This window comes from Microcaecilia unicolor, chromosome 6 (genome assembly GCF_901765095.1).
Source record: "Microcaecilia unicolor chromosome 6, aMicUni1.1, whole genome shotgun sequence".
NCBI lineage: Eukaryota > Metazoa > Chordata > Amphibia > Gymnophiona > Siphonopidae > Microcaecilia > Microcaecilia unicolor.
Genome location: NC_044036.1, coordinates 121,410,207 through 121,437,571, shown reverse-complemented (window position 1 = coordinate 121,437,571; position 27,365 = coordinate 121,410,207). Strand labels below are relative to the sequence as shown.

The 27,365-nt window shown below is 43.4% G+C and overlaps 1 protein-coding gene across 2 annotated transcripts in view; it reads right to left on the bottom strand.

The window, feature by feature from the left end:
• The window catches only part of HMCN1 (hemicentin 1), a 672,624-nt gene extending 645,542 nt beyond the window's left edge, over positions 1-27,082 (bottom strand). For both annotated transcript variants that reach the window (XM_030206904.1, XM_030206905.1), the window contains exon 1: positions 26,465-27,082. In XM_030206904.1, coding sequence (XP_030062764.1) covers positions 26,465-26,747 — 283 coding nt within the window. In that variant the 5' untranslated portion in view covers positions 26,748-27,082. The remainder of the gene's footprint in view (positions 1-26,464) is intronic.
• Positions 27,083-27,365: the final 283 nt, after the last annotated feature.

Below are 27,365 nucleotides of genomic sequence, written 5' to 3'. Positions count from 1 at the left end.
TCTGTTCCCAGTCATTATCATCCTGTTTCCGGCCTTTCCTAAAATCCTTGAAAAAGCTGTATTTAAGCAGCTCACCTCTTTCTCTGACAAAGTGTTCGCCTTACACCCTTGTCAATCTGAGTTCAAAGCCCATTTCATTACAGAGACAGTAATGACAGCTCTACTTAAAGAACTTCATTCTCATTTCGACCAACACAAAATTATTCTAGCAGTCTCTCTAGATCTTTCTGCTGCTTTCAATCTTGTCAATCACTCTTTACTTCTCTCTCACTTATCGACCCTCAGCATTTCTAGTGAAGTTCTCTCCTGGTTCATATCTTCTCACCGCTCTTTTCAAGTTATCACCTCCACTGTTGTCTCTGAGAAAAGGGAATTTCACAGTGGTGTCCCCCAAGGGTCAATTTTTTCTCCCCTTCTGTTTAATTTGTTGTTGAGGTCAGTGTCTGTTGCCTTCAATAAAGTTTCCTCTAAGCAACATTTTCTATGTTGGTTTGTCATTGGGTCAACCTCTACTTTACTTTACTCTGATTGACTTTTCCATAGAGGTCTTTGCCCTGTTTGCTGCTTTGTCTTTTTTGTATGCCACCAGAAGCCCACAATCATGAAATGCATCCACATCAATTATGTGCCAATGTTTTTGTCAAGAAAAGCCTAGCCACCTGCCTGGGGCTAACCCTGCAGACACTTAGAGGTTCTACCTTCAACACTGCTAAGGTCCACCTGCACCTGGGCATGTGCTCTACACTAGTACCCTCCTCCCACAGACTGGGTCCCAACCGCCTCTGGGCAAGTCTCCCGCTCTCAAGTTATCCCCGGTGATTTCTAGGTTACTCGGGCCGCACTACCAGAAATCCCACAGTTCATAGAAAGCACTCACAGACCCAACACACAAACCACCAGGATTCTTAGTCAGTCTATACAAACAAAGCCAATAAACTAAAAAAGGTTTATTCCCATAAAAATATTGAACAGTGAACCATAAAAACAGATGAAACAAAAACAGCACACAATAACAACTGAATATGGATCAATATTAATACTATCTAAACATTTAGTCACTGCCTGGATAGTGCCTGGGAAATACAGGAAATATAGCTGCTCACAGGATACAGAATGTAAATGCTCACAGGGTCTCAGTGAAGAGATCTTTCTCTCTCCTCTGCCTGGCTGAGACTAGAGAAAAATCCAGTATTTCCAGACTGAATTTGAGCTCCTGGGCCAAACAAAACCCAGAACAACATTTTTTAAAAGTAGCTGCCACATCACTGCAGGTTAATTCCTCTCGGTGTTAAACTAAAGAAGGAATAGTCATTTCTCTGTAACAGCTTTAAATATAAAACATGCACCACCTGCTAGCCAAACTAGAGAAATACATTTCATGAAATATTCTTATAACTCACATGCTGGAAAACCCACTATTTTGCCACAGTTTTTTACTACTAGTTCTCAATCATGTATCTCTTTCTATTGAAAACCAGTTGTAAAAAGAAAAAGTAGAATTGTGTGCACATTAAACTTTAATCATCTATCAAAGATAGTAAAGATTCTTAAAAAAGCATTGGCACATAATCCAAACTGTGAATGAATTTACAGATTGTGGGCTTCTGGTGGCATACAAAAAGAATCGTAATTTAACAGATCTATTGGTACCATCAACGCTTCCAAATAAATATTTACAAGTTATGGAGAAGAGTGCACTTTCCATGTAGAAGTTGTTCACTCTGTAGTGTTAACCTTAAGGTTAAGTGGTTATGTGCGAGAATATTACTGCTGAATTAAAGCTTTTTAATATTACACGTGTGTTCTGCTTTTTTGGACTGCTTTCTGTCTCACACTCAGTGCCAGAGACTTAGCAGGCATGAGATGAGCTCTTGATATTCCTGTCTGTCATTTCTTACTAGGACTCTATTTTTTGGGATTAAGAATTTAAAATTAGGCATTTTTAAAAAATGTACCCTAATAGCTTGCAATTATTAGCAGCTTGGCAATTTTAAGTCTCACTACAAAAAAACAAAGCTATCATAATACGGCACATGCATTAGTAACAGAGCCTAGGATATTTTGCACCTGCCAAGTGATTTCAAACTGAAGCTTCCTCTGGTTGTCCCAAAAAGGCGCCTGTAAGCCTAAGAATAATGTCTCAATAATGTTATGGCACTTTCGCAACTGTGGATAATAAACCCCTTCTTCTCCATTATTTTTCAAGTCTATGACATAACAGCACAAGAAGTTTCTGAATAACTAATAAATCAGCACTAAAAAAACATTTATATGCATAACAAAATGAATTGCACTGAGCATTCAGTCAAATGTGAAAAAGAGCATTTGTTTATAATTTCAAACAGCAAATGAATAAATCCTGGTTCCTAATATATTCTGGGCCTTCCGATCCTCATCAAAAGAATACAGTTTAAATCAGAGAGCTAATAAACATGTTCGTTGCTGGCATTGCAAAGGACAGCTTCCAGTAATTCTCTTCTTACATCTCTCTGAGCAAAGTTAGGGACTGTTAGAGTGCACTCTGCTAACCAAGAGATTCCATTGGCTGAACACCCATTTCCTGCCTTTCTCTTAGTAATGTTGCTTTGTACACAGGGACAGAGGAATTTCGTTGGGAAGGAGCCTAGCTAATAAGACTCTCACAATTCAAAACAAAACAAAAAAAAAGCTCTGTATTTGTAACAAATCCTTAAGAACCCAATATAGAAGTCTTTACAAGTGGTTACACACTTTGTACAGAACTTCAGGGGCATTTACAAGTCTGGGGGGGGAAGGGCACCTCCTATACCAGAGCTTCCCAAACTGTAGTTTAGGATCTGAAGTGGGGGGGTCACAAAACCCACATTTAGGCTCACGATCTGGATAAACTCTCCATAGATGCGTCATTATTTTGCACCTGGTGGGGGGGTCACACAATGGAGTCATGGCCTTGACAAGATTAAGATCTTAAAGAAACTCCAGACCGCGCAGAACATGGCAACTAGGCTTATCTTCGGAAAGACAAGATTCAAAAGAACTAAACCCCTTCGCGAAATACTGCACTGGCTACCAATCAAGGAACGAATAGCCTTCAATATTTGCACTCTGGTCCACAAAATAATCCAAGGCCTGGCCCCAACCTACATGACCGAACTTATCGACTTACCAACTAGAAACACCATCGAATCAACGAGAATGTTTCTACACCTGCACTACCCAAACTGTAAAGGACTGAAATACAAATCAACATATGCATCTAGCTTTTCCTACATTTGCACCCAGCTGTGGAATGCATTACCTAGAAACATTAGAACTGTGAACACCCATCTATAATTCCGAAAAAACCTCCTGCATACCTTGTAAATAGCAGACTTTTGCCTGCAGCGAGCAGCAACTGATATATACTGTTCGCACCAGCCCCACAGCCTTCCCTCTGATGTATTCCTGGCTATGCGGAAACAGGATGTTGCATCAGAGGGAAGGCTGTGAGGCCAACATGAGCAGTGTGTATTAGTTGCTGCTCACTGCCGGTGAAAATCTGCTATTTAAAATGTATGCGGGGGAGGGGGGATGTTTGAGAGACCATATGGCATGCAGGCGAGAGAGGGAGACACCAAATCACTTGTGGGACAGGGCGGAGTTCTTCTGACCACCCATCTTTGGCCCAGGCCCACCCAAAATTGGGTGTCTGGCTACGCTCCGGCCTGAAAGTACAAACAGTTCAAAGGAAAACTAGGCTTGTACTTTCCCTTTGAGAACTGATGCAAAGCCCAGATTCTTGATCTGCTACCATATACAGTTAAATAACTAATACATATCCTGAAGCTTCTCCTTTGCCTTTGTCTGTAGGCAATCACTAATTTCTAAGCTTAATAGAGATTAAAACCAGAGAAAGAAGAGATGGGATATGGGCGAGACATTTCAATATCTCTGTGGCATTAATGCACAGGAGCAGAGTATCTTTCAATTGAAAGAGAACTCTGGAATGAGAGGGCACAGGATGAAGTTAAAAGGTTTAGATTCATGAGTAATCTAAGGAAATACTTTTCAATAGAAAGGGTGGTGGATACGTGGAGCAGCTTCCCAGTGGATGGGGTGGATCCAAAAACTGTACCTGATTTCAAGAAAGCGTGGGACAAGCATGTGTGATCCTTTAGAGACAGGAAGAGACAGTGATTGGTATGGATGAGCCATGAGGCCTTTATCTGCCGTTATGTTTCTATGTTTCTTGTGTATATCTGTACAATGCTGCATATCTTGTAGCACTACAAAAATGCACACTACAAGGAGCAGTGTAGAGACTTGATATCTTGGCAGATGCTACTGGGTCTACAAACCACACATCACTACCGACTGGCAGCTTCTGGTGGCCCAGGAAAGCAGAGAACAACAGCAGCTCCTCAGAGCTAAACATCAGGCCCTGACTGTTCAAAATTCAGAGAAATCACACCACATTGGCACATAACAATTATGAAAAAAAAAGCAGTCACACAGAATACTGTTTCTCACCATGGCTTGGTTTTAGTGTTTTATTATTTTTATGTGGTGTGACTTACTATGAATCTACACCTCAAGCAGGACCCAAATTAATGGTTATGTGCACTGTTCCCAAGCTTAAGGAGCAAGGTTCAATTTTCCGTGTAAGGGGAAAATGAAGAAAAGTTATTATTGATAACTAATAGATTCTTTTTTTCTCTTCTCTTTTCCAGCCCCTGTAATTGGAGAAAGAAGCGTTTAACAAACTGTAGCACTTTTCCTATTAAGTTTCTCCTTTCTGCTTTAACGCCATCATGATTTTTCTTTGCTCTGCTCCCTGTTACAATCTTGGAAGCAACATAGTGGGATTCCAAAGAGATTTGGACAAGTTCCTGGAAGAAGTGTACATAAAAAATTTATTAACCAGGTAGACTTGTGAGAGCCATTGCTCATCCCTGGAAACAAACTTTGATAAACATCTACTTTTTAGCATCTGCCAGGTACTTGCAACCCAGACAGGTAACTGTGGTAGAGAGGATACTCGGCTTGGTAACTGTGGTAGACAGGATACTGCCGTGTTTGATAAAGCATGGCTTTTCTTATATTTTTACATATCTGAGAGAGAATTTATGCATTGTATTTGGATAACCTTAGAAGAGAATTATGATAAAGCTTGTTGTTAGTCAAAAACCTGAAAATGCTGGATGAAGGAAAAAGGATCATGACAAATTGGATGGGGTGGGAGGGAACACTAGGAAAGGAGGGCAGAAAGGCAGCTAGGTAAGAAGGATGGAGAAGGGCAGAGAGAGTATGAGGTGAGAGACAAGAGAGACAGTGGTAGTCACAGAAGAATACATCAGGGAAGACGTGACGGAAGGGGAGGAACAGCAGGGAGCAGGAAGGGGCTGGGGAGGGGCAGGGTCACTGAGAGACAAAGCTGGACATGGGGCAAAACATTTTCAGGGCCCCCCACCGCCACCACCCCTCCCCACCCCTGTCACCATTGCCCACTCACCACAACTCCAGTTGCTGTTGCCCCCCACCACCATTACCACCACCACCACCCCTGCTGCTGCTCTCCCCCCTCCCTGCCACTGCCGCTTTTCTCCCCTCCCTTCGTCCTCCCCACTGGTCTCACCTACAGGTTCATGCAGCCAGCAGCGATTCACAAGAATACATTGGCGTCTTTAGCGTTTAGCGCGCGCCTATTTTTAGCGAGCGCTAAAAACGCCAGCGCACCTTAGTAAAAGACCCCCAAAGTGTCAGAGAACCCTTTTGTGCATGTCCCGGTTTACTACTTGCGCACTAAACTGGCTAGAACCAGTTTAAAAATCACGTTGCTGGCTTGTTAAGTTTAGGGCACCTGGCCCTGAGTATTTCTGGTGAAATGCACAGTCTATGCCTGGCCCTCCCCTCGGACAGAACCAACTCTTTTGGATATGAGTTTGCATGTGTTGAGTGTAGGAGGAAGAGAAATGGTAGAAAATAAGTGTTCTGAGGGCCCTTGGGGATAAAAGCTAACAAATGGACTGCTCTGAGACAAGGTTCCACGCCCCTCCCATCCAAATCTCATTACACCTCAGATGATTTAGTTTTAGTCCGTTTTGGTTTTCTTGTCCCTGCAGATGGTAAGAATTTTAAACTTTATCCTCTATAATTTATGAGGCTGCCCTTTAAGAAGACATATGATAAAATCACTGCCAACAGCCGTAAGGGAAACATGTCTTACTCAACCTCAGTCTGATCCGCCTAACAGCTTCTGTTCCTGTGAACAGCCACAAGAGGCATTCCGGGTCCTGTTTCTGTAAAGCTGGAATCAGCGCCTACAGGGGAAACTTAAACGGTCTTTTTATTACTTTAAATTCATTCTTCAGACCTTCTGGTGCCAGAAACAGTTCCGCTTCTACTAATACAATTAAGGAAATCTCGACACAAGAGCTGGCCGTCTCCTACAAGGCCTGTTTATTTTGAGGTAGTCAAAGTCTAAACAAAAGAAGAATCCAAAACAAAGCAAGTCTTAGATAAGGCAAAGTAGAACTAGCACAAGTGAACATATGGGAGTCTGGATCAGTTCAAAGGTGACAACTTTAAATTTCATGCAGGTTCCTGATTCTACATAAGAGCCATTTCTCTCTAGCAATGTTTAACCCAAGCAGCTAACTCTCTTTTTTCTTGTCCCAGCCATGACAAGCCCAAAGTATCCTAGGATTTTCTCTGTTACCTCAAATAACCATTGATCCCATTGTAGGTCACTTCCCAGGTTATTGCTATGAACAAACACAACTTCAATAAGATGGTATGCCAACGTTGATAAACTAATATAAAGATTAGCTTTTCCAAGGAAACAGATAGTATTGTGATAGGTCATGCTGGCTGTTGTGTAAGTCTCTATGATCCCTCCAGGAAGTGGAGGGTGCACCTGGATAGAATACATCACTTTCTGTTGTTGCTGTGAGTTATAATAAAGCAAGGAGTTGAGACTGTTTATCTAGACCGATAATATCTGAATATGTTACATGGTGACAGAAGTAAATTAGCCATGACAAGTCACACATTGATTCCACTTCTGATGCCACTGATTTTGGCATGAGATTGTGCTATGAATTTTAAGCATTTCAAAAGCCAGTGGCCTAATCATGAAATTACAGCTGACCTGCAGGAACAGCCAATGAAAAAGTTCTCTGCCGCTCTCCTGGCATGCATTTGCGTGGAAGCATATGAGCTGTATGAGACCCTGACTTTGATAGCAAAGCAGACAAAACTTATGTGAACAAAATCCTGGACACTTAAGAAAATTATTGCATTGGAGAAACAAATGTGACTTGGTATATCCTGAATAACAGGCTGCAGGAAACCAATTAATCATTTGATGTATATCTAGCAGAAGTTAAGTGTCTAAACAAGTCGTGTGAGTACAGAAATTTATAGGACTCAGTAATACATGATAAAATCGTTATTGGCATCAGGGGAATGCTACATGGCAGAAGCTTCTCTGGACAAAAAGACTAACCCTGAATGATGCTGTGCGATCAAGGCTGCCTCTAAGCACATGAAAGACATGACTGATGAAGAAAAAGTGTAACAGCTGTCCCAATAAAAGTCAAAGCACATGGGGACTTCAGGCGGCTAGAAGCTGGCCAGAAGGCCATAAGCTACAGCCATGAAGTGAAGAAGTGGAGTGGAGGAGTGGCCTAGTGGTTAGGGTGGTGGACTTTGGTCCTGGGGATCTGAGGAACTGAGTTTGATTTCCGGCACAGGCAGCTCCTTGTGACTCTGGGCAAGTCACTTAACCCTCCATTGCCCCATGTAAGCCGCATTGAGCCTGCCATGAGTGGGAAAGCGTGGGGTACAAATGTAATAAAAAAAAAAGTAAAATAAGAAGGAAGCCTGTACTACATATGAGAAACTCTGCAAGCTCGGCCTGAAAAATAATTATGTAGACAGTGGATGCAGAGCCCAACTTAATGTATACTCCCTGGCTGATGACAATGATGAGATGATAGAGAAAAAAAAGGTAAAAACAAAACCCTGAGAAAGTTATAAGCATGTTTGGAGGCAAGTTGGTGAGTTTCCAATTGGATTCAAGGGATAAATTTCTTGCCAAAACAAAAGCACAAAAAGACCTTCAGGAGCAGGACAATGAGAAAGTCTTTACTAGAAAGACCCAACACAGGCCGTGTTTCAGCGATTGTTCACCTGCATCAGAGGTTCAAAAGTGTTTGCAGAATTCTTTGTAAAACAATTGTAGATCTGCCACTGGCAGAGTGAAACAATGATACCACTAGTCTCAGTGTAAGCGCTCAAAAAATATATGCTAAAGGTACATATCTAAGTGCTTTTGTTTTGCTCTGATTGGTGTACTTTGGACCCTCTCTTTTCTCCACGTTGCCAAAAGAGATGGCCAGAGAAGCTCTTGGATTCAGATATGCTCCTTGGTCTCCTTAAGCTAATGTCTACATGTTTGACAATAAGGAACTACAAAGAGAGGGGATCACTACAACTAATGAGATGAATTATAGGGACAATCAAAGTTACAAAGTAGATTTGTACATCATGATATGAAAACAAGAAAAGGGAACGGAAAGAGCCAACCACCACAAGCCAGGATGTCAAAAAATGTCTCAGTTTATTAACAATAACAGGCTTACTTTCGAAAGAGGATGCTCATCTTTCGACATAAATCGCAAGATGGGCATCCTTCTCACAGGGTCGCCCACATCGGTATAATGGAAAGCCGATTTTGGGCGTCCCCAACTGCTTTCCGTCACGGGGATGACCAAAGGGAAACAAAATCCTCCCGTGAAAAAGTCAAAACAAGAAAAGGAAACGGAAGGAGCCAAACACAAGCCAGGAAGACCCATACAGCCCCTGTTGGGTGCTGAACCCTATCAACGACTGCTGTTTCTATCTCTGAACACCAACTATATGTTCACCCTAAGTGCTGCTAAAACAAACACTAAGGGGCTAATTCTTTATAGCTCACCTAAAATTGTGTTGAGTGAATTTCATATCAACAATTGCATATTAGCCTAGGTCCGTAGTTCCACAGCTAACTTTAGGCATGAGCACTTACACTAGCTAAATGGCTGGTGTAAATGCTCACGCCTTAGTGACCCACCCATGTCCCTCCCAGGTCCACGCCCTCTGCAGTTCTATTCTATTGGGGGTGTTATATACCGACTTTTTCCGGTTAGGATTCACGGCAGTTTACAGTGGAGAAAAAAAAGGCTCTACATGTAGAGTGAAGTGACATCATAGGGAAAAATGAAGAAGAGAGGAAACAGCCGTATGAGTGGTCAAGAGGTGCTGAGATAGTAACAGGTTATTTGTCAAACAGATGGGTTTTCAAGGCCCATCTGAAGAAGAAGAAGTAGGAGAGTAAGCGCTTTAGGGCTGGTGGCAGCATATTCCAGAGTCTTGTCCCTGTAAAGGGAAAGGAACAGATTCAGTTGCATCTATGAAATTGTGCGCACATTTTGTAGAATACCAACTAAGGGCAGTTTTGCGTATAACTGCTAATTAGTGCCAATTAATGCCAATTAACCAATAATTGGCTGTTAAAAACAATTAGAGTCTAATTATTTAAGTTAGTTTTTCACATAAAACTTAGGTGCAAACTTTGCACACTAAGCATAAAGTTGAGCACAAGTAATTGGACAAGCATCCGGATATGCGACCAGTTTCCAGACCTCTTCACTGACCATGGTAGACTGGACAAGCAACTGCACTTAGAAGTAGACCCCACTGTCCAACCACTGCAGACACCTTTGTGATGTCTGCCAGTCACTATCAAGGAGAAAGTTAGAATATAAGAATAGCCATACTGGGTCAGACCAATGGTCTATCTAGCCCAGTATCCTGCTTCCAACAGTGGCTAATCCAGCTCACAATTACCTGGCAAAAGCCCAATTGGTAGCAACATTCCATGCTACCTATCCCAGGGCAAGCAGTGGCTACCCGCATGTCCATCTCAATAACAGACTATAGACTTTTCCTCCAGGAACTTGTCCAAACCTTTTATAAATCCAGATATGCTAACTGCTGTTACCACATCCTCCAGCAACGAGTTTCAGAGCTTCATTATTCTTTATGTGAAAAAATATTTTCTCCTATTTGTTCTAAAAGTATTTTCATGTAATTTCATTGAGTGTCCCCTAGTTTTTGTACTTTCTGAAAGAGTGAAAAATCAATTCACTTTAACCCATTCTACTCCTCTCAGGATTTTATAGACCTCAATCATATCTCCCCTCAGCCATCTCTTTTCTAAGCTGAAGAGGCCTAACCTCTTTATCCTTTACTCACATGGGAGGAGTTCCATTCCCATTATCAGTTTGGTCGCTCTTCTTTGAACCTTTTCTTAATCTACTATATCTGTTTTGAGATACAGCAACCAGAATTGAATGCAATACTGAAGGTGAGGTCGCACCATGAAATAATACAGAGGTATTATAATATTCTTGGTCTTATTTTGCATCTCTTTCCTAATAATTCCTAGCATCCTGTTTGCTATTTTGGCCACCGCCGCACACTGGGCAGAAGATTTCAGCATAGTGTCTACAAAGATATCTATACCTTTTTCTTGAGTGCTGACTCCTAAGGTGGACCTCAGCATCAGGTAACTAGAATTTGGATTATTCTTCCCAATGTGCATAACTTTGCATTTGTCCACATTAAATTTCATCTGCCATTTGGATGCCCAGTCTTCCAATTTCCTAAGGTCTTCCTGCAATATTTCACACTCGCATGTATTTTGACAACTTTCAATAGTTTTGTGTCATCTGCAAATGTAATCACCTCACTTGCGGTTCTGATTTCCAGATCATGTATAAATATATTAAACAGTACTGGTCCCAGTACAGATCCCTGCGGCACTCCACTATTCACCCTCCTCTACTGAGAAAATGGCCATTTAACCCTACCCTCTGTTTTCTGTCCAAGAAGCATTTCCTAATCCACAGAAGGACATTGCCTATTATCCCATGACTTTTTAACCTGCTGTACACCACCTAGGGTGAATCTCTTCATAAAGGTGGTTAATAAATCTCAATAAATAAATACATTTTCTCAAGAGTTTCTCATGAGGAACTTTGTCAAAAGCTTTCAGAAAATCTAGATACACTGCATCAACAGGCTCACCTTTATCCACATGTTTATTCATGCCTTCAAAGGAAGCAAAAACATGGTAATGGGGAGTAGATTGAAGATAGAACGAATGGAAGGCTGGGGAAGGAGTGAGATGGGGAATGAGAGAACTAGTAGGTGAAAGAAGGAGATGGAAATTTGATTGGTATCTGAAAAGTAAAAAAGAAGGAAAAGGGTTAGAAAGAGGGTGAAATTTAAGTGTACAGAGAGGCACAAAAGAAAAAAAAAAGAGAAGAAAGAGCTAAAATAGAAAGATCAATATGTCAGAGGCAAGTGTAGTGAGGGAATGGAATGAGAGAGGAGAAAAGACAAATCGACAGTAGCCATTTGAAGGAGAATTAGCAGAAGACGGATAGGAAAGTTGAAAAGAGAAACTGGAACCAATATAATGGAAAAATAAAGTGTCTAGCCAACAAAGGTAGAAAAAGCATTTTGAATTTATTAACTGAATTATGTTAGCTTTGGGAAATGTGTATAGTGGATGTCTTTTTATTGTGTTCTGTAGAAAAGGAAATATATTTCTGTTTTTATTTCTCCACTGTTGCAGTACATGCTGAGGTTCCCAGTTCAATTTTTGTCTACTTATTTTTATTTCTAATTTGTGATCCCTTTGTCTATATTTGGTGAGGGTCTGTTGGTGTGATTGTAATGGCAGGTGGGGAGATTGGAGGGGAAGCGGGGGAGAGCCTTCTTTATTTTCTGCCCTGAGCCCTAGCATGTCTAACACCAGCCCTGACCCTTGCTGTAGCTGGTGGTGATCCCCAAGCCCCACCTGATGAAGAATTCCTCTGAAGGCAGACAAAAATCCATTCTACTTATCTGGTGGCAGCATCCTTGAGCCACCAACAACTAATCATGCGTGGGATGCTAACATCGGTGGTTCAAAGAGTTGCTGCTGCTGCCTGCCAAGCTTGGTAAAAGGAAGTTTTGGCCATCTTCGGAGGAAGTCTTCTGCTGACACAGCTTGGGGATCCTCATGAGCTAAAGTATTTATATTTTGAGTTGGAAGGTGCTGGAGGGAGGGGTACGGAGTGGGGGAAGGGCAGGGGCAGAGAGAAAATTTTGTGCCCACCCCACTTTGGGCTAAGGCTCACCCAAAACTGGCTATCTGGCTATACCACTGAATTGACTAACAGGGCCCGATTTGCAAAGGACAATGACTGTATGTTCTGGCCAGACCCAGACAAAAGATACTTAAAATAATTCATGCAAGTCATATTGGTGTCAATGGATGCTTTCAACGTGCTAGAGAGTACTTTTCTGGCTGTGCATATAATTGGGAACTTTGTCCAGAGGTACAATATAAGTGCTAAGATCCAATCAGACACTGCCCAAGAACCCCTATGCCCTCACCTGATGCCTACTAGGCTGTAGCAAAAGAATTCAAGGAGTTGGGTACCTTCTTGTAGTGGACTACTTGAGCAATTACTTTTGAAATTGATCACCTCTATAGGAAGAAGTGCAAAGACATCATATATTGCGTGAAAAAGCATTATGCGTATCATGGTATTCCAGAAGATGCGTTTAGTGACAACTTTCCATTCCAATCCAAAGAATCTGCAGAATTTGAATGACCCTGTTGGGTTGATATTCAGTAATCTAACCAGACAGGAACAACTGCTGACTGGTTAAATCGCTTGTTCGGGCTTTCCACTAATTTTCAGAGGTACTTAACCAGTTATCGCTGCTGAAAATTTGCAGTCGGCACCTAAGTGAAAACCAGCTATTTTGGGGGCATTCTGTAGGAAGTCAGCACTTGGCCAGTTAAATGCTGATATTCAGCACTTAACCAGCCAAGTTAAGCACGTAAATAAGACAGCATAAAGGTCAGTCCTATCTTTATGTTGTAACCCATAGCACTTAAGTGCTAAATATCGACTTAATGGACTATACATTAGCCAGCTCAACAAAAAATGGATATTCAACGCAGGGATCTGTATTGGGACCGGTGCTATTTAACATATTTATAAATGATATGGAAATCAGTACGACAAGTGAGTTGATTACATTTGCAGATGATACAAAACTATTCAAGATTGTTAAACACTTGTGGACTGTGAAATATTGCAGGAAGACCTTAGGAAATTGGAAGACTGGCCATCGAAATGGCACATGAAATTTAATGTGGACAAATGCAAGGTGATGCACATTGGAAAGAATAATCCGAATCATTGTTACCTGATGCTAGGGTCTACCTTGGGGGTCAGCACCCAAGAAAAAGATCTAGGTGTTGTTGTAGATAATACTCTGAAATCTTATGCTCAGTGTGTGGCAGCGACCAAAAAAGCAAACAGGATGCTAGGAATTATTAGGAAAGGGATGGTGAATAAGACCGAAAATACTATAATGCCTTTTATCGCTCCATGGTGCAACTGCACCTTGAGTATTGCATTCAGTTCTAGTTGCCGTATCTCAAAAAAGATATAGCCGAATTAGAAAAGGTTCAAAGAAGAGCGACCAAAATGATAAATGGGATGGAACTCCTCTCATATGAGGAAAGGATAAAGAGGTTAGGGTCCTTCAGCTTGGAAAAGAGACAGATGAGGGGAGACATGACTGAGGTCTACAAAATCCTGAGTGGTGTACAATGAGTGAGAAGTAAATCGATTTTTTACTCATTCCAAAAGTACAAAGATTAGGGGACACTCGAGGAAGTTACATGGAAATACTTTTAAAACAACTAGGAGGAAATATTTTTGCACAACGAATAGTTAGCATATCTAGGTTTAAAAAAGGTTTGGACAAATTCCTGGACGAAAAGTCCATAGTGTGCTATTGAGACAGACATGGGGAAGCAACTGCTTGCCCTGGGAGTGTTGCTGCTAGTTGGATTTCTGCCAGGTACTTGTGACCTGGTTTGGCCACTGTTTGGGAAACAGGATTCTGGGCTAGATGGACCATTGCTCTGCCCCAGTATGGCTGTTCTTATGTGGAGGAGTAGCCTAGTGGTTAGTGCAGTGAACTTTGATCCTGGGGGACCGAGTTTGATTCCCACTGCAGCTCCTTGTGACTTTGGACAAGTCACTTAACCCTCCATTGCCCCTGGTACAAAATAAGTACCTGAATATATGTAAACCACTTTGAATGTAGTTGCAAAAACCTCAGAAAGGTGGTATGTCAAGTCCCATTTCCCTTTCTCTTATGTAATGCCAAAACCTGGACATGAACCAGCATTGAATATTCAAGAGTAATGCCTGCAGTTGTCAGTAAAACACTCACTGACTCTGGCTGAATATTTACCCCTCTGCATTTTAACATCCAATGTCCTCCCCCAGATATCCTCAATAAAATGAGGAAGCTGAAAATGCTGTCCAAACGACAAAGCAAATTTTACAGAAAGCCTCTGAGGCCTGAGTCGATCCATTCCTGTGTCTACTGGCTTGGAGGAATACCCCATCTGAGGTATTAGGAGAATTTCCAGTTCAAATAATGTTCAGGGACAGACCCAGTACCAGAGGCAAAAGTGCACATCCTATAGCACAAGGACAGCACTGAAAACTAGCCCTCTATTGCCCAAAGCAAATGAGATGCAAATTTTATATGCACTAGTAAAGCGAAAGCAAGGGAGAGGAAAGTGACTGATGCATGGGCACAAGAGCTATGCTTACCATGCAACTCCTTTGCATATGCGCCAGGCAGATTAAGAAGTCCAAGAGCACATCGGCATCCTTTCCTTGTGCCATGAAATATAAGCCCCCCCCCCCCTCCAAAAAAAATGTTTGCTGTTTAAATCCCCTAAGAGGCTCACACCAAAGCGCAGGAAACCTTTCACCCCTGGCTTTGCTTGGACTTGCAGACATGTTTTTTTCTCACTATCAATGCAAGAGAACCAAATCAATCCACAAAGGAAACCAGGCACATACAGGAGGAGTGGGAATGACCATGCTAATGCACCAGGATAGCAATTAGGAAGTCCTTTATTGAAATCATGATGTGTTACCCAAAGGATGGACCCTGGTCAATGTAAGTTCCGGTTTTTAGCCAGTCAATGATCACTTCCAAGTCTCTCACCACTGCCTCAACATCCAAGAGCCTAGCATCTCTCCTCTCTCTATTCTGTCTGTCTCCATTCCCTTGCCTGTCTCCATTCCCCTGCCCCCAACCCTCAGACCAGTATCCCTCTCCCTTTCTCTTTCCTTCTTTTTCCCCTCCAATGGGTCCAGCATCTCTGTCTCTTTCTTCCTCTGTCCTGATTTATGAAACTTGTCTTCATCAGCACCAGTTCACACATCCTGCTTCCAGCTGGCCCCAGAACCTTTCCTTTGCCTTGTCGCACCTCATCTGACTCAACGTCCTGTTCCTACATTGGTGGGACATAGCAGAGGGAAGACTCTGGAGCCACCCTGAGACTGTATGAATCGCTGCTACTGTTGACAACCACTTCTGATGAAGGAAAGTTTGACAGACTGTGGGAAGAGGGAAGAAGAGGCAAAGATGCTTGGCCAGTGGGCAGGAAGGAGTAGAGGAAAGGGAAGAGAAAAATGAGCAATAGAAAGAGATTCTAGATTGCGGAAGGACGGGAAGGAGGGACAGAGGAAAGAGAGAGAGACGGGAGATGTCAGATAGCAGGGGATGGAGGAAAGAGAGGGGAAGAGAGGCTGGATATGGGGGAAGAGGAGGAAGGGAGAAATGCTGGACTCACAGGGGAAGTAAACAGGAAGGAGAAAGAGACAGTGAGATTCCAAACCACAGAAGATGGAGAAAAGAGAGGGGGAGAGTTGCTGGACTGATGGGGAAGGAGGGAAGAGAGAGGGGGATATGCTGGACCCAAGGGGGACAGGAAAGAAAGAGAGATGCTGGAGTGAGGCCATGGAGAGATGCTCATGGGAAGACAGGGAGAGAGACAGGGGGAGACGCTGGACATAAGGAGAGTTAGGGACACAGAGGGGAGATGTGGGGCATAGGGGAAGCATATGGACAGGGACACAAAAGATGATGGAAATGGAAACGTATATGGACACAGAGGGACAATGCTGGCTGGGGAGGGTATAGGGACACAACAGAGCAATACTGGACACAGGGGAGCCATGGACACAATGGGTCTATGCTGGACATAGGGGAAGGATACGGACACCGAGGGAGAATGCTAGATATAGGGGGTGTGGACACAGAAAGGAGATGCGGGATAAGGGACAGCATAAGGACATAGGAAAGAGGTACTGGACATGAGGAAACAAAGACAGGGACACAGGGATGATGCTGGACTCATGGAGAAATAGGGACTCAGAGAGGTGATGCTAGAAATGGGGAGGATAGGGCCACAGGAGGGATGCTGGATAAGAGAGCTGGTTATAGGGAAAGGGACATATGGGGAGACGCTGGACAGGGGAAGACAAGGACACAGACAGGAAAGATGCTGAATGCAAGAAGGATAGGGATGCAGAGGTAAGATGGATGGTGGACCTCAAAAGAGAAGAATCGTCTACTGGACAGGAGACCTGGCAAGAGAAATAAGAGAAGACAGAGGAAAGCAGAAATCAGAGACTGGGGCCAACACAGTTAGAAAAACAATAATCAGACAAGTTGAAAAAATAATTTTATTTTATATTTACTGATTAGACTAGATTAGCTTTTGGAATACAGATATGCCAGAGCTGGTGATAGACATGGGTGGAGCCCAGGGCAGAAATTTGGGCAAAAAACCCAAATCCCACTGCCAAGCAGTGCTTTATTCACTTTGAGACAGATCTGGGGCCCTCTCTGGACAGGGCGCCAAAAGCAATTGCCCTGGATGCATTCCACCCCCTCCTCCCTCCAGCACCATCCCTGACATCTGCTCTTTATAGTTTGCATAATACAGGGGAAAATGCATCGCCTTCTATTTCTCTGGTTTTATACGACATATAAGTTCTAGCTTCTTTGGGTTTTAATTTAATTTCCATTTATATATTTCTATTTCTAGTTTGTGGTCACTTATTTTGTATTTGGTATCTTTGTTCTATGTGTGTGATCAAGGCCAATTATTCTATTAGCATGAATTTTTCATACAGTGATGTGTAGTAATTTTAGCTTGCTCACTTTTCTCAACAGATGTGTTGATGTGTAGGGTCCACTGTAATATTTAGGGCACTGCCTTTTCATAGGTAGGGTCCTTGTTTCAGAAATTAGTGTTGGCGTGGTAGATTTTCACTAGGTTCTGACTAAGTGACATTTTGTAGTTTTGTATTACTTCACAATATGCCTGGTACTGAGAGTTGCTGAGATGCTGCTGTTAGTGAGATTACACTAGAATCAGAGATTTCTTTGTGTAGGGCAGCTGATAATCTAGCAGTCTTCTTATATTCACTTCCCTTCCCCAATATTCAGAGCTATTTAACTGGTCAGAACAGCTGCTGACTGGTTAAATAGTGCTTAACCAGCTATCCGCCAATATTCAGAAGGGGATAAATCCCCTGTTAACAGTTAGCCGGTTATATCAGCCAATATAACATCTCATATTCCGCCAGAACCGATATACTCATATCACCCCTCTCCTCAGGTCACTTCACTGGCTTCCGATCAGATACCACATTCAATTCAAGCTTCTCCTTCTTACCTACAAATGTCTGCTGCCCCTCACTAGCTTTCTACCCTCATCTCCCCTTATGTTCCCGCCCGTAACCTCCGTTCACAGGATAAATCCCTCCTCTCAGTACTCTTCTCCACCACCGCCAACTCCAGGCTCCGCTCATTCTGCCTCGCCTCACCCTATGCTTGGAACAACCTTCCTGAGCCCTTACGCCAAGCCCCCTCCCTGCCCGTCTTCAAGTCTTTGCTTAAAGCCCACCTCTTCAATGCTGCGTTCGGCACCTAACCCTTACCGTTCAGTGAATCCAGAGTGCCCCAATATGACTGCCCCTATCGGACCGACCGTTCACTTGTCTATTAGATTGTAAGCTCTTTGAGCAGGGACTGTCTCTCTTTGTTAAATTGTACAGCGTTGCGTAACCCTAGTAGCGCTCTAGAAATGTTAAGTAGTAGTAGTAGTAATATAACTGGCTATCCATCGATTTTTAAACCTGGTTTCACAGCCAAATACCTGGTATATCTTTGGCTGGTTTAAAGATAACTGTCTAAGTCTGAATACTGACTTAACCGGTTATCTTCAAACCGGCCAAAAATAAACCAGATATTGAATGGCAGCCACCAGAAACGGCCCGGCATTCAATATAAGTGCTTAGCGCTGACTGCAGGAGTTAGCCAATCTCTCCCGAGGTCTGAATATCAGCCTAATTGTGTCTCTGCCTAAACCAATACTTTTACTCATTAGCAAAATTTTAGAAAGCAATTGATGGCTTATTTGTTTATTAGCGCTTTTGAATGAATTTGATCTTTGTGGGATTTATGGAAGGATTTGGGGGTGGAAGTTCATGGACACAGTTATGTTTTGTAAGGTTATTATTATGATTTATGTTGTTTTATGGTTTTATCTGTTTCTGGATGTATGATTTATTATGTGTGTAATGGTGTAAGCCACACAGAATCATAGATGTTGTGGCATATTCATATAAACAAATAAATATAAAACTTTCACCTTTTGTCTGACCTCAGCCATAGGCAGGCAGAGCAATATCTGCCTTGTTGGATATTCTGGCCTCTTCTAGAAAGAGGGAGAAACCAGGAGAGACATATTGTAATCAGAGGTAGGAACTGGTTTTAAAAAGAAATTCCCCTGACTATAAAACATTAATTCATAGTTGAAACGCAGTCTTTGGTTCCTAATCCTCCACGGACTCTAATTCTAGTAATAAGGGGAAAGTCTTCAAGCCTAAGTCTTAGCCTCATAGGCCAGTTATGCAGGCTGGTGTTCTGCTACTCAAACCAGTATAGTAAAGTCAAATAAATACCCAAGAGTATCTGGGTGACAGAAAGCCATTGAAGCACCTGCCCCAGTGGATGGCAGAGGGAATAGAGAACCCTCACCACCCTCTTGTTTTACTGAGGAGAAGGAGAGACTCACATCAAGGCGACCTGGATTTCAACCCATCTATTTGTGGTCCAGGAACATCACTGGGCTGAAGGAAATACATCACTTGAAACATCTACAGGATTCCTGAGGACCAAAGAATTCCTCAGCTAATTTCAAGTAGAAAGGTCCTGCACCTGAGTCTCAAAAGTCCCTGAGCCTCACAGTTTCTAACATCTGAAAGGTAAGTGACATCTTTACTAAACTACCCCACACTGCTACCAAAAGTGTCAGGTATCTTGGATTACAAGAACTGTGTTTATCCCTTCTACTCTCAGTAGTAGGAACCAGGAGCTAAGGAGAAAGGACTTTGTCAGAGAGTGAAGAGGGAGCTAATAGCTTTAGAGAGAATGTACACTGAACTATGACTTGCCAGTAACCATGGGCGTAGCCAGACAACAGATTTTGGGTGGGCCTAGGCAAGAAGTGGGTGGGCACCAAGTGTTCTCCCCCCACCCCCAACCACCACCAAAAAAAATATCTCAGCTGGTGGGAAAATGCTTCTTTCCACCTTGACAGTCTGCAGCAGGTATGCACTGAAAAATGAGCATGCTCAGGTGCTAGTATCATGGAGAGTAGCGTTTTCGTTACCATCGGGGGAAGTCTTCAGCTGGCCGAGCTTGGGATCCCCACCAGCTACCACTTAACGTGTGCTACTGTTGGGTGGGCCTGAGCCCTAAATGGGTGGGCCCTGGCCCACCCAGGCCCACCCGTGGCTATGCCACTGCCAGTAACTGACTTTAGTAAAACATTGGTGGACTTACTGAATGACTGGAGAAATGTCTGAGAGAATAATTTTCTGATCTCTTGATCTTTGCCAGCCCCATCCCTCATCCCCCCACCCCAAAATAATTCTGTTTATGTGTGGGGTTCCCACTGAGTCTGACAACATGCTAGGCAAAAGCCTAGATGACAATCATAAACACCCAGGTTATATTTGTATGGTGAGTTTTATGGGGAAATAGTCTAGATCTGCTCTGAACCTATTATTGGTGGAGTGCCAGGGGGGTTCTCTGGATGCGGAATTTGGCTTTAAAACTGTATGGTGGAAGCATATGTGTGTTGGGGGACTGTAACTCAATAGGGGATGAAGAGAGCAATCTCTTGTATGTCCCCCACTCCTGAGCCCTCAATGAGACCTACCCTGCAGGTGATGAAGCCTGTATGACTGCCCTCACTGCAGAGTGTGGGGTATGGGTGGAACATGGAGTGGAGCTTGAGTGGACAGTGGATGGGTCAGCATGGACACAATAAATGGCTGTTTTTTTATGTCTGTTTTTTTTTCTTTAAAAACACTAGCAACTCTGGTGGATGGAGTATTTTCAGAGCAGAAATACCTGCACTGGTGAAGGTAAGGTAAGAATACTGCTTGGTGAGACCCTCAGTCAGAAAGGACTTACTCCTAGCAGGTCATAGAAAGTGAGGCAGACATGTTACAAAGCATCATCTAAAAGCATTCTGAAACCTGAAGTATTTTTGGTTTTTGGAAAATTGAACACCAGTTCCAAGAATGATTTAAAAGGAAAAGTGATTTACAAAACGCCTGGTCCCGGCTTATTCATGTAACAAAGTTTTGTGGTCACCATGTTTTAGAAAGACTTTCATGGGACTGTGGATAGTAATACCCATCTAGTTCCCCCACCCCCTCTTCCAAAAACAACACTGCTTCCTGAACCACTTTTGTATAATTTACAAAATCTACAGAGTGTGTTTACTGAATAGCATTAAAAATGATGAGTGCTGCTGCATGTTCAATTAAACAGTAGAACAGAGCCGCCGAGAGACTGAGCCAGGCCCGGGGCAAAATAGTCATCGACACCACTGCCCCCCCCCCAAAAAAAAAAGAAATGGTCACTGCCACCACCACCCACCCAAAGTACCTTGGCTGGCCCCACCAGCTGCAGGCAACACAACTCCTTCCTCTGCCCAGCACTGCCTGCCCCTGTGGCTGCTTTCCTCAGGTCGCACATGCTCAGTCTCAAAACTGAGCATGTGCGGCCTGAGGGCCCAGCACCTGCTACGCAGGCAATGCAAGGGGGCCCAGCGCTGGAGTTTTCTCTCTCCTGCACCTGTTGGGACGCGATCACCTGGGTCCCATCAGAAGCAGGATAGAGAGAGAGAGAGACCCTCCCCAGAGGCCCTGGGATTTTTGATCCTCCCCCCCCTCTTGGCAGCCAGGGCCGGTCTTAGGCAGAGGCGACCAAGGCGACCGCATAGGGCCCCGCGCCTAAGGGGGCCCCACACGGCGTGCCTAAGGGGGCCCCACCCTCAACTCTGCCTCACTCGTAACTCCACTCCGACATCCGCCGCTGCTCGCCTTAGACGCCTGAGATGATCCCCATTCCCGCGGCTCAGCCACTCCGCTCCCGTCACCACCGGTGCAGCGCCCACTCCCGGCTTCGGCCCGCTGAGCCCGCCGTCAGCTCCCGAGTCCCCGGATCCCGACGACTAACTGAGCGATGCCAGCAAGCCAGCCCAGGCAGCGACGGCCCCGACGGTGACGACAGACAGTTGCAGCGTGAAGGCTCACCTCCAGGCTCCAGCTTCCCGCTCAATGTCCCGCCTTCTGATGTATTTCCTGTTTCCGGACGCGAGGGCGGGAGTCACTGAGCGGGAAAAGCTGGAGCCTGGTCGGAGGTGGTGAGGACGTGAGGTGAGCCATCGTTGCTGACGCCAACAGTTGTGCACTTATGCCAAATCGAAATCGGATTCCATGCAGGCAGGAGATCAGGAGAAGTGTCTCTCTCATCTAACGATGCTTAAGGACGGTGCAAGGGTTGGAAATGTCTGCCTCCCTGAGAGGAATTTGGCCCAACAACATTAGTTGCTGGAGAAGCTGAGCAAGTAAGATCTTCTGGCTTGGAAGAGGCTGTTTCTAACATATCTGGGTTATTTTCACATAGATCTGCAGATATTTCTCCTGATAAAAATTTGGATGGCAATAGCAGATTTGGCTAAAACACTGCTTCCAGTAATTAATGATATGACACCTTGAATTAATCATTTGGAAGCTAGACTTCAATCACAGGAAGAAAAGATTACTACGCTAACATCTGAGAATGGAAATCATGAAGTAGCAAAATCTGATATAAAGTAGGTACAATCAGTTCAAACTATTTAGTAACTGATGTGGCTACTTGCCTCTCTGGTTTGATGGATTACAGAGTAATAGGGGAATTTGAAAGTACTGGATCTTTTCTTAATATTTTTCCTTTATTCTCCTTTGTTATGAGAATTGGAACTACTAATTGTAGTGGACTTGAACTGAATAATTTCTGGGGAGGGGAGGTTTCATGATAGCATTGTGCTTATTATTTCAATCAGTTTTTTGTACAAGTTTAGCTTCATTTGTCTTTATTTGAAATTTCATAAATAAAAAAGTTCTAAAAATGGAATAATCTTATCAATGGGGTGGAGCTAGGGTGGGGTGGAGTCAGGGTGGGGTAGAGCTAGGGTGGGCGGGGCTAGGGTGGGGCCCCACCAAATTGGTCTGCATAGGGCCCTGCACTTGCTAAGACCGGCCCTGTTGGCAGCTATGCAGTAGAAAGCCTACAGAGATCCATTTTCATTCATACTGAGCGGGTATAAAGTAGCCAACTTGTTTTCTTTTTGAGAGCCTGTGCTGTACCCCATCCTATCCCAAGCTTCACATCTGACCTACCCACAAATATTACTGCAGACATAGAAGTAGTGCAGGCTTTAATGACTGCAGGCTACATCGGAGGGGGGGGGGGAGAACAAGAGGTTGCACTCTTCAGACCTCACTTACAGTTCCCTCCTCAGTTCCCCAACACATATATGTTCCCCTCTAAGGTAAATCCAAATATATATTTTGCATCCCCCTTCCCCTCATGGCTTCTCCCCAGCAATGTGTGCAGAGCGCTGCTAGGACATCTCCCCAAAGAATTTACCATACAAAAATAATCTGATTTTAGTTTCATCTCAGTAATGTCACATAAACCCTCTCAGTACCAGGCATATTGTGAAATAATACAAATTTCTACAAAAAAAAAGTCAGTCAGGACATACCACTACAGCACTAACTTCCAAAACTCACACAAATACCTTACCTTGGAAAAGGTAGCACTGTAAATATTGTAGTGAGCCCTAGAACATCAGTACACCTATTAGGAAAATGGAACAAGCCAGATTACTGCAGATTACTCTCACCATATAAAAAAATGAGTGACCACAAAGTGAAGACAGAAATATGCAGACAAAAATTAAACTGAAATACCAAGAAGCCAGACATTGCATGCAGTGCAACACCAGAGAAACAGAAAGTAATGTATTTTCCCTTGTACTGTGCAAAATATAAAGACAGCAGATGTCAGGGCTGGCATTGGTGCAACTTGGGCAACTGCTCTGGCCCACAGGCTAGAAAGGACTGCAACTTGCCTAAAGCTGAAGAAGACAGTCTGGTAGTGGATTTGGGAGTCCCCTCTCAAATTCTGTCCTAGGCTTCATCATTTAAATGCATGCTAATGTGGTCATTAAATACCCCACAGCCGTGCTCAAAAAACAAAACAATTTCTCACTCGCATTTAGAGCAGGAAACTTTTCACCAGGTCCAGGGTAGCGTAGGAAGTTTGGTTGAGAGGAGCGGGAGTCTAGTGTCACCCCTTCTCTCTCTCCAACCCAACTACCCAAACTGCTTCCTGTGCATCAGCCCCAACCCTACCCAAACACCCCCTTGTCCCAAGCCAGCCTGGCTCAGCCCGGCACACCTTCCCTTCAGCCCAATATTTAAAAAATAAAAGATCCGGCACACCTTCCCTTCAGCCCAATATTTAAAAAATAAAAGATTCATGGATGGTCTAATGCCCCCCCACCAGCCCTCTCCCTCCCACACAAATTCCCTAATAGTCTAGTGGTTCTCTCCCACCCCTAGTCCCACAAAAAGCTCCATGATAGTGGCCCCCCCCCCCCCCACTCCAAAGAGCTGACTGAGTAGCATGTTTCAGCTGCCTACTCATAGCTGACAATTAAAATTAGAAGTCACCTACTGTGGGCATTGGTACAAGTACAGTTTAAATTTAAATAATGCATGGCAGAGATTACAGGTTCCGTTAGAGCTGACCAGTGAGGTTCATTCAGTGAACAGTTATAACCTTCTTAAAGCTCCACCATGTGTTTCATGTATACATCCCTCACAATTTCACTACAGTCTATTCACTGCATGTTCTTCTTCCACCCTATTCTCTCTGACTCTGACATATATTTCTTACAAAAGTTCTTGAGCCCCTCGGTAACATCAAATTAACATCCAAACCTGCAGGTGCCTCTAGTGCTATTCCCAACTTTCCTTTCTATGCCCACATATCTAGTTTCCTTGGTTTTCATGCCATGCTGATCACAATCGTGAAGTGATGCGCGCTAAGATCTTTTCATCAGCTTCAACCGTGAATCTAATCTATCAGTTCATGTACCATCTTACACAGCAGTACTATTTTTGAATATATGTGTAAGCAATGACCTTGCTGGCGTTCAGCTAGCATTCTATAATGGAATATTTACGTGCCAAATCTGTTATAAAATACTAGCATAACGTCACAGTAACGCGCCTAACTGTAGGCGTGACCACTTATAGAATGCCTGTGGCTGGCACCAATGGGTGTGTCTAAATGCGGCAGTTGTATGCATAAATGAGAGCATTCTAAAACGCGCATGCTAAAACAGTGGTAATGCCCATGATCCTCTCATGGAGCTCCCCCTTTGCAGTTATGTGTGAGAACACTTAGGGCTCCTTTTACGAAGTGCAAGTAAATACCACTCGCTATTTAGGAAGTAACGCCGGGCTACCGCAGCAGCCCAATGGTACTTCCCACCCCTACCGCGCCGTCATTTCCGGCGCTACAAAAATTTGTAACCCTGGATAGTACCCAGCAGTAATCGGGCAGTGCCGCACGCTACCTGGTTACCGCCGGATTAGCGCAGGAGCCCTTACTGCCACCTCAATGGGTGGCAGTAAGGGCTCCCCCCTGAAATGGCCACACGGCAACTGCTTTACTTGCCACCCGGCCATTTCTGGCAGGAAAGCGAGACAGGCCCTTTTACCACCTGCGGCACTGACACCAACACAGGCCCCCTTTTGCTGCAGCTTGGTAAAAGGGGGCCTTAGACACCAAGTTACAAAATAGCACCTAAGTGACATATGCACATAACTGCTATTTTACCCCCATTTTAGCACTCAAGTACTGTTATCTTCTGTTTTCGCACCTAAATTAGCACCTAATTTATGGCACACCATATAAAATTACCCCTATGCGTTTAAAGAAGGTCTGCTATTTAGCAGGCCTACACTAAAGACTAGATTCTATATATGGCGCTGGAAAAAAACAGCGCAGAAAAAATGCGCTTAACACTATTCTAAAAACCGCACCTAACATTAGGTGTGGTTTATAGAATATGCATAGCGCCTGAATCTGTAACTAAATCTAGGTACCACCATTTACGCCAACTAAAACCTGGTGTAAATGCCCACGCCTACAGGCACACATCAGGCGTATTCTATAACAGTGAGTGTAGTTTCTAGGAATACCCATGACCCACCCATTCCCTCCCGTGGCCACACCCCATTTTGAGATCCACACATTACAATTTACACATTATCACTTTACAGAATATGCTTAGCAAGCTGCGAGCGTAAATGCTAATTAGTGCCAATTGGCTTGTTACAAAATGAAGTTGCCCACGCAGTTTGGCCATACTACCAAATTTACACGCACAACTTTAGTCGCTGTATATAGAATCTGGGGCTACACAACTCCAAATCTCCTAAGCCAGCCCATTTTTATATGAATAATATCTGCTCCTTTAGGGGTCCTTTTACTAAGGTGTGCTAATGGATTTAGTGTGCACTAACGATTACAGTACACCAAATGTCATGCAGCCCATTACATTCCTATAAGCTTCTTAGCATTTAGCAAATGCTAATCATGCTCTAAATGCATTAGTGCATCTTAGTAAAAAGGCCCCTTAGTGAGTTAAACAAGCCATTACCCATATAATTTTTAAAAATATCCAGATAAACTAATTACACATTCACCGCCTGCCAGCAAACATATAACTCACTTTGAATATCAAGCTTCATTGACAACCTTGATCCAGTTACAAACATTTAAGTAAGTATTGTAATTAAGCAACATTTGCTCAAACATTTGTCTTTTCACACAATGTACTCTGTGGCAATGTAATCATGTCAGGTTTCCCAGAAACAGGGCATCAGATTCAGTACAGATGAGCAAAGCTGCACAGAGAAACTCAGTCAGTGATGAATGCTTGTATGTAAAAGCACTCGTTCACTCTGCGAAATACCCTGCAGCTAGCACTGAAACTGTATGGCTTTTTATAGTTACCAGTTGGAACATTACTGTTAAGAGTTCCAGTATTAAGCTGCTTAATATTTGGGTATTTTCTTACCTGGGTCATGGAAAGGTACCAAAGCAAAGTTATAAAGAGGTCTCTTGGGCCGCTTTAAGGATGTTTCCAAAATTTTGGATGCACCTTCAATAACCTGAACTAAATCATCGTACATTGAGCCAGTCACATCAAAAACAAAAGCCAAAGTGGAGGCCCCTTCAGGTAACTCTTCAGCATTTTGCTCAGTTTTTGAACTGGACTCCTGGGCCCATAACTGAGAAAGAACAGCAAAGAACACCAGGCAGAACTGTGCCTGGCTTCGAAAAGTCCAGCAGAGAAGCATTTTTTCCTAGGTTTCACGTGACCAAGGGCCTAAGCAGCACACTCAGTCTCTGGGAAGCATTAAAGCATTTACACTAGAGTTAAGAAATGCATTTGGTTTAGGAGCAAGAAAGCTGCAAAAGTGTCTTTCCTGTAACTTTGGTCCAAGAATCCAATCTGAAAGGCTAGTCAAACAAAAGAACTCTTCATAAAGTTTGAGGCAGTACCAGGCTTCTTTTTGTTAGTCCTTCGTTCTCTCTTTGTGGGGTTTCCTCTCTGGTCCTTTGTTGCTGCTTCTCAGTGTTGATGTGTTTTCCGCTGTAGTTTTTAGGAAATTACTGCTATGCCCCCCCTCCTGTCTGCAGCTCCTACAGGCTCCAGCTCAGACTGATGGGTTAAGCATTGGGCTTCTGCTTGTTCTCTCAGGGATGCCGAGCTTTTCAACGCCTCGGAATAAGCTCACTGGTGCCACCTAGTGAATCTGAATAACGCACTGTAATTCAGTTTTTGCCGTGTCTATTTCTTTTAACACTCTTCTAAATTGTTAAAAGAGAAACACATACATATTTTGATTTTAATATAAATCACATCCAGTCCCTAAATGGAAAACTTCACAGAACCAATAGCTTGATTCTGCACG